General features: G+C 37.1%; 1 protein-coding gene across 1 annotated transcript in view; it reads right to left on the reverse strand.

Annotated features, from left to right (window-relative positions):
• The window catches only part of LOC105442779, a 44,683-nt gene that overhangs the window by 20,722 nt on the left and 1,323 nt on the right, over positions 1-22,638 (reverse strand). The window contains exons 2-3 of the mRNA XM_011675308.2: positions 3,734-3,833; positions 2,124-2,175 (exon numbers count right to left, since the gene is read on the reverse strand). Of these exons, the coding sequence (XP_011673610.1) occupies positions 2,124-2,175; positions 3,734-3,814 (133 nt within the window). The 5' untranslated portion in view covers positions 3,815-3,833. The remainder of the gene's footprint in view (positions 1-2,123; positions 2,176-3,733; positions 3,834-22,638) is intronic.

Raw genomic sequence — 22,638 nt, forward strand, 5'->3', positions numbered from 1 at the left:
TACTTCATCCCTATAGAGAATTATGTTAAAAGTGGGCCTCGGGTTAATGTACATGAGTACTTGATAAAACACTCAATGGTTTACCCTTCACCGTGATAACAAGAGCACTATAAAGTCTCGAAACCAACCCATTTTTCAAGTCTTACTCTCTCTCTCTCTCTCTCTCTTGGTCCATCTGTGCAAAGCCGAACACTGGCCTTTCGATTTCTCGACAAAACAAGACAAAGTCATATTTTCTTCTGAATGATTCGATTGCAAAGGTCTCAAGAGAGGTGTAAGACAGTGATGACATATTGTGACCCTTTGAGGGGAATATTTAAAAATACTCACGTGGTGGTGAGCCAAAAAAGGAACAACATATTTTAAAACAACAACTAGAAACGACAAAGAGACAGAAAAAGGAAAAGGAAAGAGAGGGAGAGAAAAAAAGGAGAGAGATAAGGAGAAAGAGAGAGAGAAGGAAGGAGAGAAAAAATGAAAAGGTGAGTGATCTCGCAACTGTGTTGCCCCACGACTGTCGTCTCAGGGCATAGCACACTTGCGAGCTCATCTCGGGCCATAGTTTTTACCGTGCTCCTCAAAGCAGTCACATTTGTATAATAAACCACATGTCTAGATTCTAGGCCTCTGGTTGGTCAAATTTTCGGGCACGAAATTCACTACGGACTGCCAGGCGGGATGGTAAAAAATATTAACCGGGCAGAGATAATCTTTGTATACGCGCATACGTAGCTATGGCAATTTAGATGCGTGAGCGCGCGGCTGGCACCATATCATACATGTACACCGAACGAAGTTTCGAAAGAGTGATCGTTGAAAATTGCATTACGGTACCGTATTTCATGTGTCTGTAAAATTAATTTCTGAGTTAACGAAGGATGCGGTATATAAAACAAATGTGTTGTCTGCTTCTATTTCGCGTCACGGTTTAAATCATGGCCTTCGGTGATCTCGCAACTGTGCTATGCCCCTCGACTGTCGTCTTTGGTCATAAGCACAGTTGCGAGCCCATCTCGGGCCATAGTTTTTTTTTCCGTGCCCCTCACAGCAGTCAACATTATTTTTTGCAGTCAGAAGCAAATTTAATGCCTGCATATTTCACCAATCAGAGGACTAGAATTTTTATATGCGGTATATGAATAAAACAATGCATGAATGCATATCAGTATTTTTTTGGGTAAAATATATAGAAAAAGGGACATTCAAAAAGAAAAACTATAGCGAATTTTTCAAAAGTATGTTTGCGCATTTCATAAATATATCCTAGAAATAGAAGAACAACATCTAAATCCCCAATCTTCAATAGAATTCCAGGCTTGACGCTAGCAACGACAGGTAAAGTGAATTGTGTCAATGACCGATTTATATTCATAACTTCGCCATATCTAATTGTCTTTTTTTCATGCCATTTTATTGTGTGAATAAAGAATATTAGACGGGAACGTGGATTGAATTTTAATTCTACCAAATTATGTTAATGGTTTGAGAAGATATACAAAGTTAATGAACCAATTCATAAATTTCCTCGTCTTGTAAATCGCATTCGTATATTATTCATCTAATTTTATCCTTCCAGAAAAGTAGGAGGTTTGAATGAACTTTGTGCATAATTTTTGTTTGAAATGTTACTTATTATATTCATTTTATTGCACTAACCCTCTATAACATGCAAACATATTCTGAAAAAAGGTGTCACTGTGCAACACCCTCTTACAGTGATTAACAGTAACCATTTTCGACTTTTCCCAACAGTTTTTCAATGAAAAAAGGCATTAAAAAAATCATTCAACACTTAAATGTCTGGAATGGTATGTAAAGCCAATTCATTGATTTGTGACGATTTACATTCGCCTAAATGTATTTAAATTGGATTAATATAGTTGAGAGAATTAAGGAATGGATCAGATCAGTGTTTCCCAATTTACATCATTAATAATGGTCCGTTTTCACTCAAACTTTCAGATTATCTTGTCACCTCCTTAGCACCACTTTCTCTCATCTGAACAATGTTACAAAGTCCCTTTAATCACATTTTCCGAGAATGAAAAGGTGAAGGATATACTCTGCTTTGGACGTTTTTAGTGGAAGAGATCTATGACCTAGAACGAAATTTGACGACTTACCGTTTTTGAATATATCTGCAATAAGTTCTGCGACATCAGAATGAAAACGAAGCTATAAAGAGAGTAAGGTTTGAAAGAAACAAAAATATATCATTTTTTTTGTTTTCATACACGTTTGACATACACGTTTCGCTGCATCTTTACAGACCAGAAAACCTCAATTCCATGGTTACGTGCATCTATCGGTTAACAAGAAATCGACTATTTCAAACCTGGGTACATAAATTAACACAGCTGTGACGATGTCTAAAAAAGAAAACGTGCCCACAAAAGATTCTATTTTGTCATCCAATATCATTGCTCCAAGGTGATATAGATTCCTGCAGCAACATTTATCCTTTTTTCATGCTAATTAAAAAAACACCAGCAGACACTAAGAAAAATGAAAAACCTGTACAGGGAGGAAGTTATAGGAAATTTGATATAGTGGCTAAATACGCATAAAGATTCGGTTCGGTGTGATTTAATTCATTCACTTGCTTTACGACGCTTTAAGTCTCGGTCACAACGGATCTTACGAAAGGTTTGGTAGTAGATGTCGTGGCCACATCTTGCAACATGCCCGAAATCTATTTCGAGTGGTCACAAGCGCTACGACACATTAAAGATGGTTTGGCGTCAGAAAAAAAGACACGTCGTGGTTATATCGTGGGTGTGTGGCAAGTCAGTCGTGTGACAGTCGTGGGGCCATCGTGAGTTGTCTATGATTGCAGGGCCCTCAGGGAGAACAGTATGAATACTAATGAGGCTACCCTGGGTAAACAAGACATATTATTATTATTATTATTATTATTACAGTCGGGGGCTGTGATCAGGTCGTGGTTCACTCGTGGGATGCGCGTGGGACGCCCGCGCACCGTCATTTTGTTCTCGTGATTTTTTCAGTTGAAACAGTCCTGCCCGAATTTAATCAAAATTTGTAACCATGATGCCTCCCAAGAAGAAAAAAAGAAAATGTGCTTCAAGACTTACACATGACAGACTTGCTATGCGAGCCTCTTCCGAAATATAATATTCGTGAGACAGTCGTAGGACAGTCTTACGCCAGTCGTCAGATTGTTCGACTAAAAAAACACTTTAGTATCCACTGCAACAAGATATTTATCGCACGGTAGTCACAAGACTGTCGTAGGAATCATTCACGACAGCCACAAGACATAGGTACCACAACAAAATTGTCGAACCAAAAAGGTGGATGTCCAATTTTGCCTCACGACAGCAAGTCGATGACACGACGCTCAACATTTCGTAAGACTGTCTTGCGACGAACCCCGATGACCCACGATTAGCCCACATTTTCTGTCGTGTCGTGGCACAAATGCGTTGTGGGTTCATTGTGACCAGGCCTGTACGGATTGTGAGTATCAATAATGAAAAAGGTCTTCCGAAAAAATGTGTAAAATTCGTGATATAGCTTGTAGTACATGTATATACATCCATAATTCACAGGGACATTCCCGAACACACATATGCCCCTGACTGTTTTGACTTCGTTTGAGGGTAAAGATCTGACAAACGCCCAATAGCTTCCCCACTATTTGTATGGTTAATCGAATTAATTAAATCAAGACAATCGAATCATATCAAATGATTTATTATGGACGGCTTACCTGGGATTCAAGGAGAGGTGAAGCAAATGCACTTGATAGAGCCAACACAACGAGAGCAGCAACTGTCAATTCTTTCATCATCTTGAAAAGATATTTGAGTCTGCAAAGGAAGAACAGTTAATTATTTTAAATAAACTTATCATTATCTTGCGTAGACATGTGAACATGGGTGTCGATCCCGGGGGGGATGGGGGGGATATATCCCCCCCCAATATTTCAGGTGGGGGGGATGGCCTGTACAATCATCCCCCCCAATAATTCACCATACAATTATTTTTTTAAATGAAGAGAAAAATTAATGATGAGAGTCCGATGAGAGTAGTTAATTGTTATTACTCGCAAGATGACCATCAATATACACATTTTGCTATCTCATTTTCATAATACATACATTATATACGAAGTTAATAAGACAACCGTATATGAGACAAGAATAAATTGAATTCTCGCTCATACGGCTTCATCAGGAATTGATGAATTTATTCAATTTGTTCAATCAACAGCATATCATAGAAATGCAGTGCGCCAAATGCAAAGACGCAGCATCAAAAGCAACGAGCTAAATGTTAAGCGCGAAGCACAAAAGTAGCAATCTGCAATGCACATCAGACAATCCTGGACAGTGTAAACATAGATGAACTCTGTGACGATTTCGTGATGAGATCGGAGACAAAGAGAAAGATTTTCGGACATTAGTATGACTTATAAAATAGTTCACTAGTTGTTATGTTGTTTCCGTTCACCCTTTTTAAAATTCACGTCATTGTATCTTTATTTTTATTTTTTTCACTCATTTTATTTCCTGATATTTCCTAAAACATTTTTCATTTTTGGAGAAAGATTATTATGTCACAACTTATTTTCAGTTGGGAAACTGAATTCAGACAAGGATTAATATAGAGAACAGTACAATGAATCGTCTTCTTTCTCTAATAATTTAGCGAACAGGGCAAAGCTGTTAGGGGGGCAACTGAATTCAGACGTGGATTAAGAGTAATAATCAAATGAAACGTCAAAGTACACGATACAACTAATCGTCTTCTTTTACTAATAATTTAATAAAACGTGAAAGCTTCCGCGCTACGCGCGGAATGGGCGAAAGTGAATACAGACAAGGATAAAGAGTAATAATTTATTGAAACATTAAAGCTTCCGCGCTTCGCGCGGTAGGGGGGAAACTGAATTCATGAAGGACACGATACAACAAATCGTCTTCTTTCTCTAATAATGTAATAAAATGTGAAAGCTTCCGCGCTTCGCGCAGGATTGGGTAAAAATGAATTCAGACAAGGATTAAGAGTCGAGAATGGTACATAGAATCGTCTTCTTTCTTTAATAATCTAATGAAACGTCAGAGCTTCCGCGCTACGCGCGGGGGAAGGGGAACTTGATTCAAACAAGGATTAAGAGTCGAGAATGGTACATCGAATCGTCTTCTTTCTTTAATAATCTAATGAAACGTCAGAGCTTCCGCGCTACGCGCGGGGGAAGGGGAGCTTGATTCAAACAAGGAATAAGAGTCGAGAATGGTACATAGAATCGTCTTCTTTCTTTAATAATCTAATGAAACGTCAGAGCTACCGCGCTACGCGCGGAGGAAGGAGAATTTAATTCAAACAAGGATTAAGAGTCGAGAACGGTCCAACGAATCGTCTTCTTTCTCTAATAATTTAGTGAAACGTCAAAGCTTCCTCGCTTTGCGGGGGGGGGGGGACTCCCCCTCCCTGCACCCAACCCCCTAGGAACCGCGCTTCGTGTGCTAACTACCGCCCCCCCTTAAATTAAATCCTGGCTACGCGCTTGGGAGGGGTGCAACTTGCCACACGCTTCTACCACTTTGGTTGCTTTGATCCATTGCCGAAAATATTTTGGCACCTATCATCCCCCCCAACCACGGATACAAATCGACACCCTTGCATGTGAATCTGTGCAAATAGGAGTATACAAAAAGTTTTTGTTGTTACTCTGTGAAAATTTGAAGTATATAGAAGAAGACAGAGTCTCTGAAAATCAGGCAGAACAAAAAAAAAGCAATTACGTAATTATGTGAATTAGGTGATATGACGTAATGGGCTGTTACGAAATTTTACATTTGAGTCTACGAAAATCAGGTCGAAAGAGCCTTTCTACATCTTGAGCCGGTGTAAACATGATAAGGGGATCACTGTAATTTTGTCTACAGGGCGTACATCATATCATACAAATACTGATTGTTTTGAGGGTCACGATTAAAACTTTTCCCAAGGTGATCTCGAAACTGACTGTGCCCCGAGACAAATTGTTATATACCGCATCCCCCGTATCTATTCTATATTTTAAAAAAGACATTTCAACCAAAAATGCCTATCAAAGTATTTATTTATAACGTCAAAGGAAATTTACCCAATCTAAGAGCATGCATTGCGCGTGTCTCGCTGCGCGTGTAGGGACAGTTTCCTATCAGTTCATGTTACTGCTTTTATATCCCTTTAACTTAAAAACGTTATTTTGGTTTCCTATATGATAGCTGGTGAATAAAGTCTGTTGCGTCCTTGCATTGTATACTGCCCAGCAGGCAGTATCGAATTTAATGCCTGCAGTTTTGACCAATAAGAGGCCCATAATTATGTGGTTTCATACTTCACTAAATCAATGATCGCGTTGCTATGGAGATATTTATAATATGTTTTATTATCGTCCGCCCTAGAAATCCCAGTATCTTGTAAGAATGTAAATAAATCACTAACAGTGCTGTGGATCAAAAGCGTGTATATTTAATATTCCTTAGCATGAATTACTTCCTCTTATCAAGTGTCCTAGATCCTAGGCAAATGGAGCGCCCCTTGTCACCTAGAGGAATAACATGTGGAAGTGCAAGTATAATTTATACGTTTCTAGGATATTCGTGTGTCCGTTCAATATGTGTTTGAGGAGACAGGAACGATGGATTGTAACGGTCATTTGGACTTAAAAATTGGACGATCTCTACAGACATTCTAAAAAATGACTGTATCTCCAAAGAGTGACTATGGTTTTTCCAATTTAATATATCCTTAGTTCTCGAGAAAGAGTTTGATTTATTTTATGATCAAATACTGCAAAGTAATAATATTAGGTTTTCAATATATGCATGAATCAGTATTAACAGTTTAGACTTGCCCGAATTCTGTTGCAACCTAATACACCTGGAGGCCCCCCAGCGGCTGCTTGTACTCTTTTAATGCTTTCTTAGCGAGGCAAGTAGATTTGCCACAGCGAACTGCTGAAACATTGATCTAATGATGGCTTGTTCCATCAACGATGTGCTTTCCAAACCTACATTTTAAGGGAATGTCCCGTTTTACGTCCTAGGGCAATCTTGGTGCAGTTACCTGCGTGTCAAGAAAGCTAACGAAAACATGCCCTCGTTGAGTGTGTTATTTAGGAGAGTATCATGCTCGAATATCAGCTTAGTCATTCAAACTTAAATCATACCAGCAAATTATATGTGAATTACATTTGAAAATATCAATTCGTTTGAAAATTCATTAATTCTTTAGTACTTTTTATTTGGTGGATACGTTTCATGATGTATGTCATTGTGAGCTAATCAAATAACTAGGTAATAAACATTACATTGAAACGTGAGACTAAAAATAATAATAATCATGTAAACTTAATAACACCGTCCAGGGACGGTCATGGCGCTAGCTCAGCAACAGTTCTCAGTTAGAAATCTTTTCTTTAAAGTTTGCCCGCTAACGGTAAATCTTAACCTTACTACGTTGGTAAACAAGTACTATAATGATCTTTAAGTGTACTTGAAAAAGGTAAATGTCGACGGCCTGATGATATCCATCTTCATCTCCATGATTCTCTTTAGGTAACAGTTTGTCGAGAGGCAATCTTCTCATAATGATCTTTTATCACTTTCAGTTCTCTACTAGGTGTTCTTTATCAAATACATAATTTATCTGGAATGAAAAAAATACATTCGTATAATCAACACAAGTACATTTTCAATAGAAAAATGTATATTCTATAAAGAATATTCAGATTATGTGAAATGTCATTGTAATGTTTGCATATACTTTCTACAGGTGAAGGAGAAAGCTCAAATAAATTGCCTTAAGTTGATTTTCAAGAAAGTGTTTGCGAACGGTTATCCATAGAGACAGAGATGACGTGACTAATTACTCAATGCTGTATTGATTCTTATTTATATAATTGTTATCTTAATTAGTTTTGAGCTACCACATAAGAAAGCAACGAAAATAGAATTAAACTGCATCATCAATTTAGCTGTTCCAGACGACTATCTGTCCATGTCTAATGCGATTTCCAACTACTAATCAATAGATACGTGGACAGCCCAAATCGATCTCTTAATATTACGATTGTCCATTACCATTCAGTAGTTGCCAAGTTTATCTGTTTGTACAATAAATATATATAATTGCCTTTCTCACGATACCATTAAAATGGTTTAATACTAAATGTATATAGATATTGAATGCTCTGGGGGGTAGCTTTTACGATACATATTTTAATTTATGAGTATTGCATAACTCTGGATATTCGTGTAGACTTCAAACAAACATGCAATATACGTCGTTTAATATAATCAATATTATTAAATGACTATACAAAAAGCGGAATTTAGATATCCGTTATGTGGTCTGGCGTCTGGTGCTTCGATATTTAATATAAATTTTGCTCGCAATTTCGTCTTATTTCGGTTATATTTAGGATGTGGGTTAGAGTTAGGGATAGTGTTTGGTACAATGTTTAAAGCCTGTCTGCACTAGTTAAGCCAGGAGATATTAGACCTCCCAGCGTGGCCACTTACAGGTGGTTAGCTCGTCAGATCAGCTCTCAATTAACATAAGAAAAGGGGATCATGGGGGACCAACGGGTACCGCTTAGGCATTGTTTGCTATATAGAGGGCGCAAGTAACTACAAGTAGTGCAGTCCCGCTTTAACTTGATTATTTGGTTAGTGTAGGACATTGGCCGCGGAGCAATTATCACGGGAAAAGGCTACATGTCATGCAACCGAATTTAACATGATACGAATTAAAAAATTACTCTGTGCAGCACTATAAACAATAGGGATAATAGCAAATATTCCTCCTCACTTTAGTTAAGCGTTTACTTCTGGAAGATCATGACCCCATTTCTTTCCCTGTGAGACACTTGAAGTATCAGCCACGCACACACACTTGATGTGGTTAAATAGTCGTGCGCAGACTACATCCCCATTATCAAGATTTACCGCCAATTTAAGGGTCCAACTTGAGAAAGTAAATGGGAGCAAAACGTGTGTTCATCAATATGTCAGCAATAGGGCCAGTAGAATTGGAATGAATTTATCAGGTTCCTCTTTTTCTTATAATCAGCTTTCAATTCAATACTGCACACAAGGCAATAACTACTCATTTTGAGCAGGAAACGATTTTAAAACCTTTCACTCGACAAGAATGGCTCTGGAGTAAATCGGACATTAACATTCTAAACACGATTAAAAAAGTAGTAAATGAATACCAATGTAGATTTTAAAGCAATGTTAACATATAATTCAAGACGTTACCTTTGAAGACTCGAATCCCAATAGCATGAAAAATATTTTTGATTTATTTAGCATTAAAAAAATACTCATTACATGTTCATTGATGTAAGTTGAATTCAGTTTCCGTGCACACTAATTCAATTTTTCGTGTCATGTGCACGTACTCGCTTTATGTTGTCAACTTAGTAATCATTTTATTACAAGCAACTGACAGACAACCAATTCTGTAGGACACATTACTCCTTCCGTATTCATGTGAGTGAGGCCGAAATGGGGCAATGCATTTGTGTGGTTTTCTGATAATTCATATACAAAAAATGAATCGCGGAAAAATAAGAATATAATATTGATATATAAAAACCTATCACAAAGCAGAATTAAAAATTGAGGTACGCAAAAGGTCTAAGACGCCCTAATGTAACAAACAGTGAGGGAATTTTGTGCGATGATATCCACAGCATGCCATATATCACAATCTGTTACATCCATAGTGTAAATTGTACCGATTATCTATGCCTGGCAATTTTATGAATGTTAATTTCCTCGAATCAAAATATGCTTTTGTTGTGGCTATTACCGCAATCCCCGATATAAAGGAAACGAAGTGCTATTACTGCTGATCACTTGCATTAATTACCCCGTATTTTTGTCCTTTAATCAAGCAATTTAAGCCCCCCGCCCCACAAAGAAGAAAACCCTTCCACAACAATCTTGGAATCTATGTCAAAACTGCGTTTATGTTTAAGCATTTTCCTTGTATTTACCTCTCCTCTGCCATAGGGTTTCAAATATATTATCTTTTATTCCATTTGTAATCGACGCTCTTAGAAGGTTCAATATGGGTTATCATGTTTAATAAAGTAAACTGAGATACACTATTAAAATAATTAGACAAAAAAAAAGGGAAAAATGGACATACGTTATAATAATTAATATAATAATAATAATAGTTCGTTCTTATATAGCGCTTTTCAGGACCGCAGACCCTCTCACAGCGCTTTACAGAATTATCATTACCCCGGTCATCGGATTCAGGTTTACCCGCACACAATGTATGCACATTCTCCACTCCCTGGGGAGCATCCAGCCAAGTGTATTTGACATGATTCCAGGCCAAAGTAACATGTTAATCATGAGTATTGGGTATCGCTCTAAATCCCTGACATAATATATCAAAATAATATCTAAAGGTAAATTCAAATATTCTAGCCATAGTCGAGACAGAACCTTTAAATTCTGACAAGAACATATAAATACAATATGATATTCCTGTGAGCTGCCCAACGGAGGACCAATATTCCATAACATCCTGTGTACATGCTTAGCTATACTGGGAGAACGCTGTTCAATATGTACTTTTTAAAGAGTTTTGAATAAGACTTGGTAACATTTAATTTGGTTTTGATTTCAATGAAGCTCAGCTTGCTCCGCGGTCCATGTGCTTCAATTTTGCTTAAATGTTCCCATGGGCCTTCCTAAATTCGCGCCGCCACTAGATTCCCATGCAGCTCTCACGTTTCATAACGATAGAAAAGACGGCCATCACACAATATACTTTTTCTCCTCATATACGTCGATCCCATTTCACCGGGATGATACCAATAAGATTAACGAGGAGCAGAATATCATCAACCCCTTCCCCATCGTAAAAATTCGATCAATTTTAAGAAAGAGAAAAGACAATATAATCCGTATCCTAAACACGATTTGAAAATTGTACGGATTAATTAAGGATGCTAAACCGAAATGCACTCTAGTCTATATGATTCTAACATCAGAAGTGCGATACAGAGGATGAGTTTAAATATTTACTTTCCTGCGAATTATTTAGAACAGCGCTTTTATATTTCCATCCCTATTGTTGTACAAGTTTGCGTTGTAAACTGATTTTTTAAAAAGTTACACTCATAAAATCTGTATTTGATCAGATATCCCATCAAAATGTAGTATAGCACTTTAAAATGTCGAGCTTTCAAAGGAAAACATACTAGTGCGCTCGCCAATTACTATAAAGGACGCTTTTATCGAGAATTTTTTTTTTATTTAGTAGAAGCAAAATCGCACATTCGTTAAATGAAAGCTAATTATCATATCGCTCAATAAAATGCCTTATTCCAGTCAGGCGCGGATCCAGGATTTCTTAGGGGAGGGGGCCCAACTTTTTTTTTTTGCTCCCGAAAATTTGAAAATCGCGCCGGCCGGAAAGTCGCTCAGTGGGGGGGGGGGGGGGGGGGGGGGGGGGAGGTACAGAGCACATTTTTTTTTTTTTTTTTTTTTTTTTTTTTTGCTCCCGAAAATTTGAAAAACGCGCCGGCCAAAACTTCGCTCATAGTGAGCACATTTTTTTTTTTTATCCTCAAAAAAATTTCAATTTGCACCCCCCCCCCCCCCCTTGAGCGCCAGGGGGGGGGCCCAACCCCCAAAAAAGGTAAAAATCACGTGATTTTACATGATTTTTTTCTCAACGGGCCCCCCCCCCCTGGATCCGCCACTGATTCCAGTTCGCTGTAAACAGAGAACCTGGCACTTTTTTGTCAATCTAAACGTCAAGGAGACTGGTTTTTTGCGGGCGAGCGCAATTAAGTGTTTAGAAGTAGAATTTGCCCTTTTGCTTGTATGCTTCATATTGTTTTAAATAACGATTCAGTCAGAACGTTCCCGGTCAAGAATTCCCGGCGCCATTTTTAGTAACGAATCTCTTTAAACCCACGCTATGAACGGACGCAAGCTTTGACTCCGCATTATGCACTTTCTTTTATTTCTGGATTTCTATTCATCTTCCTTTTTTTCTTTATCTTTATCTTTTATATCTTCTGTCCCTCTCTCTGAATCTCCATCTTTGCGCGTCATGAGCTTCGCTAATCAGAGATTGGTCCAGTGATGATCAAAATGCGGGATTTGTGTATACATGCTCACACCCTTGATTTAATTATGACTTACAAGACCATAATTTGTCTCGCAAGAGCGCTTGGTATGAGGGCATGATTGACAGGTATTTGTTATGATGAGGCCGTGAGTTTTATCGCTTGGGTTGAGACCAACTCACCACACTACACGGAACGGTTTTCATCCGCCTTGCGCGGCGTAGCCGACAATTCTTGACCGGGAACATTCTGACTGAATCGTCATTAAAATATATTTAAAAAACATGAAATCAAAAGGCAAATTCTATACTTTTAAAAACTTAATTTGTATTGGTAATACATGAACTTGAAGATATGTTGAGCATTTACATGATTAGTGATTTGATGGCGTAGAATATTTAGTGTTTGGACTTAAAATATTATGAAGAAATAGTTGTTGAACTTTAACCCCCGCCATCGCACATACCGTAATATGTAAAAGAAAACTCAACTAACACTTTGTAAACAGTTATATAGGTAAGTACGATGGGCAGTGGCAAATCGCGGCATTGAACTTAATTTCCAACAGTTTAAATAAATGAAATGTATTGCACATTCTCTGTATTGCTGCATGAATATTATGACAAAAGTTAATTTAGGTTTAAGGGAAAACAATCGCTTATAAACATTGGCAAAAAACAATAACAAGTATAGGACAAACAATATATATCCAAAGACAGCGAAAGAAAGAGAGAGGTAGAGTGAGAAAATAGAGAAAAATGTTAGATAGGTTGCTTTTCCATTAATTTAATTTTTATTGTAATATTCTTTTTAATGGGTGAGTAAGTGTATGAATTCTTAATACGATTAGGAAGTAACAAGGGTGGATCTTAACCCCAAGGGGTAAGTAAGGCAATCAATTGAGGACCGTGAGAGACATTCGCAAGAGAGTTAACATTCGACAAATCGTTAGGAAATACAAAAGACTTCAGATCAATCGGAAAGTATAGCTAACTTTTCAATGTCAAGGTAGGAAAATCTTATTATTTACAAAGTTTATTTACCTACGATGCCAATGCATTATTAACCAAAAGGAAAACCTTTCAAATGGCTTACAAAGCGTCTGAGGGGCCACAGAATGAGATCCCTTGCGAGCTCCCTCAAAAAGATTTTAACTTTCCGTTCAATTTTCTGCTGCATTCATTGGTGACTACTAGAGATAATCTTCAGTCCTCCCCTGGAACTCCCCCGAGTGCGCATAGCTCCCAACGCAACCGATTAGGAAACATCATGACGTCACCCTCAAGTTAAGAAAGATTTGCCGGGATGCGATTTGAGCAAATGGATGGATACAGGCAAGGTAGGAGAATAGAACAGACACGATGGTGTACTGAGAGTCGTGAAATAGTACACATGCAACATGTTGAGAAAACTGGAAATAGGAACTCAGCTAAAAATTATATTGTCACTGATAAGAGTTTTTTCTTTATAAAACAAATAAGATGTGTTATTGAAAGGGAATAACGTTAGACTTCACTAAACTAATGTAAGGTGAGATTATTTTAGAAGGAGCCTAAGTTTGGCATCAGAACAAGATAGCATCAGAACAAAACGGCAGAAGGTAAAGAGAGGAAAAGAATGGGAAGACGTATAGGGTACGATAAAGACTAAATGGTTTGATCAGGATCTATGGAGACGTGAATATGAAGGTAATCAGGAGTGAAGTCAATCGGCAAATATTAGCGGGGTTTCCTCCAAGTGTAGGTCCTTCTGTCTTCTCGAATGACGTCTGTTTGTGTGTCTAAAGAGCATGCTCACCTCACCCGAGAGCCACTCGCGGCTACGGTTCGTTGAGGAACACCATCATGACAGGCTCGAACATGCCCTTCGAGGGATGGATGGATGGATCAAATAAAAACTCTCCACTTGTAGATGTAATAATGATTTGACAGGGAACGAAAACGTAAATATGACAAAAAATTCCCGGTACCCTCTTACCTTAAAGATTAACCGGGATTTGCACTGTCTCAACTTAATGTTGGAGTTTTTTTCGATCTCTTTTATGAAAGCTAGGGCTGCTCGAGAATCGCTTAATATTCCACAAGACAGTTTGCCATATGCGAGTCTTCTAAACATTTTGACTTTGGACTATTAGAATCAGTAGAATATTCCAGCATATCGCAGGTTATTGATATGATCGGGGCATTCTCTAGGAGGAAAAAATCCTTTTGGGGCAGTGAGATGGAAGAAGTTTAATCCTAATAAAAATACTACTGATGAAAAATGTCTTAACATAATCACGAGGAATCATGTAGAATGTTAAATATTCTATAAGACTTTAATCTGGTCTTTAATACACACCTATATAGACTATCTTTTTTGAGTTACCATTCTAGTCATCAGATTATATATCTTTTTTTTGATGGTCCTTAGAAATCGTAAAGAATTTGTTTACATGTTTATATAGGAAGAGACGAAAGGAGTATGGGTGCAAGCACGCATGTGTGTTTGTGGTGTGTGTGCGTGCGCGTGTGGGTGTGTCTGTGTGAGCGGGAAAAGTAGATGGAGAGATAGAAATAGAAAAAAGAGGAGAAATGCCGAGACGGTTCATGTCGGAAAACATTCTATAGAGCTACAGAATGACCGATTAAACCCACCCTGTTTTTCTCTAACCTTATCATGATATATGAAGTCCAATAACCTCGTTTAAGTTCCTTAACATTACGTTTTCATCGCAACATAACGATCTGAATAAAAAGAAAAAGAATATCTACAAAAGCTTTAAACATTGTAAAGAATGGCAGGGCAGAAACGAATCATTTCCTCTTAACCAATGTATATATCCTCTTCGCCCACATGAATCTCATCTCATATATCGTCATCAAAATGTCATCGACTAAGAACTAAATTCAAAGGGAAGGGAAACGTAATCGTTTGTGTTTACATCTTGATTGCCCTTTATTTGTTTCTTCATATTGACTCCGATAGTGAGCCTTCTGGGATATTGATTTTTTGCGTCGTTTGATATGTACCTTGTAAATAAATAGGTTTGTGGGTGTATGTTGACGTGATGTTAAAGGCCATGTGCAGTTGTAGATGTCAAATGTATCGTGTGATCCTGATCATCTTTTGGATGGAAGGTTTTAATTGCAATAAACGATGTGAAGAGATGAAAAGATTAAAAGGTGTAAATGCTATCGACGAAAAAACTATATTAGCGGCCAATTTACATTATTGATTTTCAATTTTTTTTTGACGTATCAAACGCTCTAAAAAGACATAATAAAAAATAACATAGGCACAGGTAGGCAAGACGCATGTTATTTATTTGACAGAAAATTGTGGACCTTTGCAAGGTATAGCAGAATTAATTGTTACCGGATTGGAGTTTACCGTTTGTCTTATGTATCTGTTTTTCTTCCACAGTCAACTTAGCCGAACAAATAAGATTTCCAACAATTCGTTTATGAATCAAATGTGATTTAACTTTTTTTATTGACAGAACTCCTAAACACAAGTGGTAGAACATTTGCTTTATTCAGCAGTCTGTATCAAGGATAGTAATCACTTGGTAGCATTTCAGTATGGAAGAAAATAGAAGTGTATAGTTAGCGACAGTTGTTACGGAATCAGCTCAATCACCCAAAGGAAAGGTAAAGGGTATCGTAATTATAAATAAATTATATATTGAATTAGATGTCCCATGGTGCACAGATAATAACACACTAAATAAAAACAAATTTCATACAAATTTATTTTAATTCTCGAAAAAAATGAAAAAGAACACTTACATTTGAACTCTGCATACAAGATGACATTTCCATTTATGAATGAGATAAAAGTTAATATGAATACATATACATATACGAGGCTAAGAACTGACCCCTGTGGCCTTTCGACGTGACTTGTATCTTAATCATAGACACTGGATAAATAAATAACTACAGAGTATTTATCACCGGGGCAATCATCGTATAATTCCTTGCCACAGGCAATTTTCAGTGACACATCTGACAAAAAGTGATGAATCTGACTGTTTCACGGAAAGGTCATCAATGTTAATGTTGATAAATTAGGGAGTCGGTTAAAAAACGCTAAAAGGTGGCGTTGGAAGATAAATATTTGTATAATGACCTCCAATCACTCACTATTAACATGCCTAATTACAAACAAACATTTGACTCCGCAGAGTCATATTCACTGTGATTAATTTCATATTAATGATTATTGTGTATCTAGATTTAATCAAGTCCTCGTTAATGTGATTAGAAAACCAGCGTCTTGAATTTTAGATGAACCGCGTTTGGCAGTAAGTACATACCACCAAAACATCCGAAATATGTGTTTAGACCCCAAAGCCCATACTCTCTATCTTGACTGGGAACGAAGCACGGTCTTGTGGTCTGGAGGATAAGTCATCAGACTGTAGATTACAATGTACGCAATTCAAAACCCAACCTAGCACTAACGTTCTTTGACAAGACGTTCATCTACATTTGCCACTCTCCACCCAGGCGTAAATGGGTACCTGATATGCATGAGGCCAAGTTATTTTGGCGTCTTGACTATAACCAGGGTAATAATGTCTATGCGCAATAAGCGTTACTGCGTGACGGATAAGAGCGCTTTATAAATGGTCATCAATATTATTAAGTACGTACAAATATTTAACCACCCAATTTTCCAGGACCCATTCATGACCTTGTATTTGGTTCTTAAAGTTCTGCCATTTTTTTAATGCAATTCCTCGCGTGTTTGTTGGAATGGTATATAAAGGTTCATTCGATAAATCCGTGATGATGAAGTATTCATCTAGAATTAGGACTTGATCACATCATCTCAAGGACACTCTTCATTCATGTCTTGTATTCGTCCTTGCTATTCAAAAGTATATAAAGTGGATTATGAACTTTGAAAGCTTTCGTTGGTGAAGCATTTCTTACAGTTTTAATATAATTTCGAGATGACGACATCTGTTGCACCGAGTGATCGCATCTCGATAAGAATGAAATGATGCAGTAGGCTGATAGTGAAAGTGTTACAAGAAAAGGTAACTAAAATATTATACGTCTTGAGGGTAATGGAGTTGTCACATAGATGTTATAGGTAATACATGTGTAAGCCTTGGGCGGGAGAAGACGAGAGCCAGTGTTTTTTTCATTCTTCTTAAAAAAGAATCTGGACATTTTACTGTCAGTAAAGAGCAAACGATGAAGTACGATCCCTCCTATATATACGTTTTTCCTAAACCAGAATGACATAGCGTTTTCTAAAATTGTCATGCATCGTCGCGCGCTCCGCGAAAATACGGCGAATGATCTTTCTCGTTATAGACAACGCCTCGTGGGTAAAAACCCTACAATTAGTTTCATCGCAAAATTTTGCCTTCACAGTTCCCTCTCTAACGAATTTTTCTTGTCCAAACCTGACTTGTGGCATTGTTCCAGCCTTTTCCGGTCTCTCACTTTCTCTTACTTTTTTTAACTCGACTTGTTAGATGGCCGCAGCAAATTTGCACTCTTGAGCGGATGCTTGGTGTCATTGTAATAACAGGACTGTTCTGAAAATAACCAGCCTTTTAGTATGAGTGAAGACACCGCTAGAATGCTTGACAAAGTAGATTGCTCTCTCTCTCTCTCTCTCACTCCGAAATGGAAGTAAAACTCGTCTCTGGATATGGATGTAAACAGTTTTTCATTAACATACTATGTTTTAAAAACCGTGTACAGTGCTATGCTCGAGAAAATAACGTCGGCAAATGACTTGACCCGTCATAGGCACGGCAAACAAAATCTGAACGGCTACAATTCTATTTTTTTCAGTACATAAATTTCTTCCGAATTGAAGTAAGCAGGTGACGAATATCCACTACACCTGGCGTCGTTATGATTTCATTGTGTTTTCCGTCAATTTAATGCCTCCCGTTAATTCTCGGTTGACGTAGATACCATTAGAAATATCCTAAACTGGAAGAAATCCACATTGTACTTTCGTGTTGCAGTGATACACGTCGTTATCTTGAATGACGTTTAGACTGGTTGAAACCATTTTCTTGAAATTACAGGGAGGAAAATACTCGTAAAAATGTAGATCTTTTCATTGGGATCCGATTAATGTCAACCAATTTTGTTCGGTTCTAGGTTAACACTTCCGGAGGAGAAATTCTGTATCAATACATCGGAGCTCCGTGCAATCTTCAAGTAAATAGATCAGTGGCAGCAGGTGCAAACACAAACTAAGGCAAGTGCCTTACTCAGTCCAAAAGAGGAATAAAATGGGTTTTTTCATTGTTTATGGTCAACATGAGCTCGAAGTCACTGAAATACTCTACGCCTTTTCTTAAAGACAAAGTTCAGTACTGGTTATTATTCCGATTACAATGTAAAATTACGGTCTGGAACGACAGTGAAATGCTACAGTGCATACGAAATAATGTATACATGGAGGTTTTGGGATGATCAAAATTAAAAGAAATAGGCTCACTCTTCAAAAAATCACATGCAATGGACACGAAAATTAGTATATGGGATTCCACTCACATGTGTCGTGAAAGTTTGACTGAAACTTTTCGGCGATTTCTCGTCATATTTCAAATAAGAGAGCATTTGAGGAGCACTACATTTCAGGGGATATTTCTATTTTAATATTCTTCCAAACCGTCATAAAAATAATGACACCAATTCACAATTTTCTTCTTGATCAGAACTCAAACTTCTCAATCATTTTTAGAAGCAACACAATGATACCGGAAATGATGTCAGTACTTTTGGTTTGATGTTTCGTCTCTTCTCAGAGCAGTCTAATATCCTCTTCAGCATCTGAAGGGTCATGGGGATGTAGAATGATTACCTTTCATGAGGTGGAATAAGGTTCTTTATCAAAATGTTGCAAAAACAATCAGAATGAAGTAGACTAAAGATGTTTAGAAGATGTTTACTGATTAATATTTATAACCGACTCCCTGAACGAGGTATACGTTCTAAAGGTACGCTTGATCATTATTTCTCACTCAAAATCATGAGTACGCTAGCTGAAGATGTCTATGGTAATGAACCACCGATGAAACATTTGACCCTGCCTCTTGAGACAGTCGAGAATCCAAAACTTCTTTACCATGATCAGTAACGTTATTTTCTTCGTTTAAAAGTAAAGAAATTGTAAGGCGAGGCACCTACTTCGCAGTATTACATCACGGGTATGATGACCAGTCACGTACGCACTATGACAGTCACAAGTACTATGTTTCGCCTTTTGAATTTGGTTACCATTGCTTGCGGTTGAAAATGTGCTAAGGGTCTATATGAGTCTAGGTGATGTACACTAACCCTTGCAAAGGAAAGATTAGTAAGGAACTAATCTACTAATGCAGATTTAGAAAAAACAATTTCACCTGGAATCACTGAGGCGCGATAGCTCATTTAGAGCAGTAATCTAGTAACCAGGAGGTCCCGGGTTCGAAACCGAAATAAATTGAGGTAAAAAGAACAGCATCAAATCAAATCAAATCTGGTGAAGCCCTACATACCTTTAAGGAATTTGGATTTTCAGAGTCGGTGATATATCATGATGAAAGACGTGCAGGTGGGCCTTGGTACAAGTGAACGCATTGGTATATTAAAGCAGTAATGAATCGTTGATCCAGTAATTGAAGGGGCACTTGCATCTAGTATGGGGGGGGGGGGGGTCTACTACCCTTTGTCTCATCTTGTCCCCTCCATATCTTTTTCTCCATTGTGACAGGGGTACGTGTAGGTCAATTTAACTTGTACATATTCCTTTTGAAAAAGGTTCTAAAAACATGCCTGTCATTTAAATGACCGTTGTGGAATTTGTATGGGCCCCTAGATTTGTTTATAGAAATACATGTAGTCAGATCTTGCAAGCTTACACTTTGTGTTAGAAGTTCTTTCTTTAAAACAAGTGTAATAAATTGTGCCCCTTTATTGAAATGGTTCTGTAGCTAGAAAGAATAAATGATAAATGAATAACATTGTATGAATGAATTTAAAAAGAGGGGTTTTTTTCTCAGAAATTTTCGGCTCGGTTGCATTTTAATCACGTATTTTATTGATTTCAAGCCTGATGACAAACCTAAAATATGTGACCCGGACGAAGTATACCTTTGGGTCCCACGCATTTCCAGATTAATAAAGTCCAAGAAATTCTTTCAAAAGTATAGACTTCCCATAAGAATTGAAATCAATTGTGAACGTGAATTAAATCAATATCTAGTTAATTTTCGCGGTTACTATATGCACCAGAAACTCTAAAAAAAAAACGTCAATATGTTGTTTTTATGTGAGTGGCATTTCTTAAAGGGCTTGGGAAGGAAATATTCTTTGATGTTGTTCTTAAAAAGCTTTCAATCCATCCATTCCAACTTGTCCACGTTATACGACACACGGCGGTTAATCTCCTGCACTAACCGAATTCCTAACTTAAACCCTGGACCAAACACTATACCTTATTCCTTAGCCTAACCCTAACTCTAAACCTAATCCTAAACCCAATTACAACATTAACTCTTTACATATACTTTTGATGAAATAAAGTCCGGACCAATTGTCGCTAGCGCAAATATTGGACCACCAACTGATTCACTGGTCGTTACCTGGCACGGAAGCGAAACTTCTTAAAATGGAACACTCCCTACAAACTCCTTACATGCATCAAGTGAATTATCAATCAGAATTCGAATTAAGAAGTTCTTTAAGGAAGATTCCCTAAAAAGGTTTTGGATTCAAGACAAATTATCAATAATCTTGAAGCTGTGTCTTTTGATGTTTGGTGGCTTTTGCTTACTAAATCTAAATATAAGTCTCATTTTCTACTATTTGATTTTTAATACAAATGTCATTTCCTCAGGCGTGAACGAAAGTTTATCAGATTTACGCGGATTAGGCTCAGTTGCATACAGACAATTGAAATGGAGTAAAGCAAAATTAAGTCACAACCAGTTTTAACAGTCTAATAGGGATAATAGATTATTTGATAAAGCTACGTCGAGAACGTCTAATGACCTTTGAAAATGACATGATTACGTAGTTGCTCATTTGTAGTTTGGAGTGGAATTAAAACTACGTCTCCTGTTCAATTTAATCGACTAACACATTCTCTATCTTATTAGTATATTCGTTTACAACGTTTCTATTAACGATTTCATACACGTAGTTGGCTTTCTCTTCTAAATAAGTATTAGGTAGATTAGATGAAAACGGTATCAGTTCGGGCGAGAAAAAAAAAAGCTGGCAGAATAAGACAACACTGCAAACTTAAAAAAAGATGAGCATTGTGAGAAAAAGAAGACAACGAATAGCATTGAAAATGCACCTCTCACTTAGACCGAGGAAATTAGAAAGGTTACTTGGATATTAAAGGGTTCTTAGGCCATCGTTTTGATAGAAAGCTGCAAATTAATTGTCATGTACATGAACGAAGTAAATTATTTTCGATTATTATTGCTAATTTACGCCTCATTATGACGTAATCGACTTTACATTACACTATCATGTTAAGATCGCGCTTGTTTAACAAAGAGAAGTATAATAATAATACAAAACGTAACATTATACAATTTTGATAGGTGTTAATTTAAATGAAAATGTTGAATTTTTTTAAATAAATCGAAATGAAACGTAAGGGTATAGCGTTCCTTCTTAATAGTATCTTCATCCAAGGTTATCTTAAATAAACAAGATCAAATTCGACTGGGTGCAATCCACGTAGGACTAAAGAGACACAATATGCACAATGATATCATATTCAATTCCATTGTCTAGCCGAAACCCATTTTTGTCAATAATTCTAACATCATCCCCCTTCGAGTCAATTGCTAGATATGGATTGGCAAAATGCCATTAGACCTAATTTCTGGAAATTGACTGACTCAAAAAGCATAGAAAAATTTGATGCTGAATAAAGCATCGGGGATAAAAGTGAATGACCCGTGGATATCCTTCAGTTAGATATCATCCTCACAGATGATTTATTTGTTTGATGAAATTGCCATGGAATAGTAAAAAAAAAAGAAGAACAACAAATAATTGAAATGATGTTCATTTTGCTTTAGGGTACGGAACAAAACCATTGGCAGCATGAATGATATGAAATAAAATGAATAATGAACGGAACCTATTTTCACGAACAAAAAATATATACGTTGGTTGAAGTTGCCGATAGCACTGAGATGTCATGTAGACAAAAATTTGTGTTATAGAAAAGGGCTGCTCAACGAGGAAAACAACATTCCTCATATCGTGAAATGTTGGAAGAAACAACAAAAATCTTAATAGTTTGAACATATTTGTGGCTTACACCCATGTTCAAACTATTGAAATTTTTCCCAGGAAGTATTACATTTAAAAAAATATATATATATTGTTCATGTTATAAGCAGCTCTGCTTGCCTAGTAAAATAGAGCAAGAGAGAAAACCAAATTATGTAATCCTCTCACTATTTTTTACCACTTCTTAATGCTAATCGGCAATTGCAGGATTTCTCATAACTTCATAATTGACATTTTTACGATATTCTT

This window comes from Strongylocentrotus purpuratus, unplaced genomic scaffold (assembly GCF_000002235.5).
Source record: "Strongylocentrotus purpuratus isolate Spur 01 unplaced genomic scaffold, Spur_5.0 spur5_scaffold_6, whole genome shotgun sequence".
In the NCBI taxonomy this organism is placed as follows: domain Eukaryota; kingdom Metazoa; phylum Echinodermata; class Echinoidea; order Camarodonta; family Strongylocentrotidae; genus Strongylocentrotus; species Strongylocentrotus purpuratus.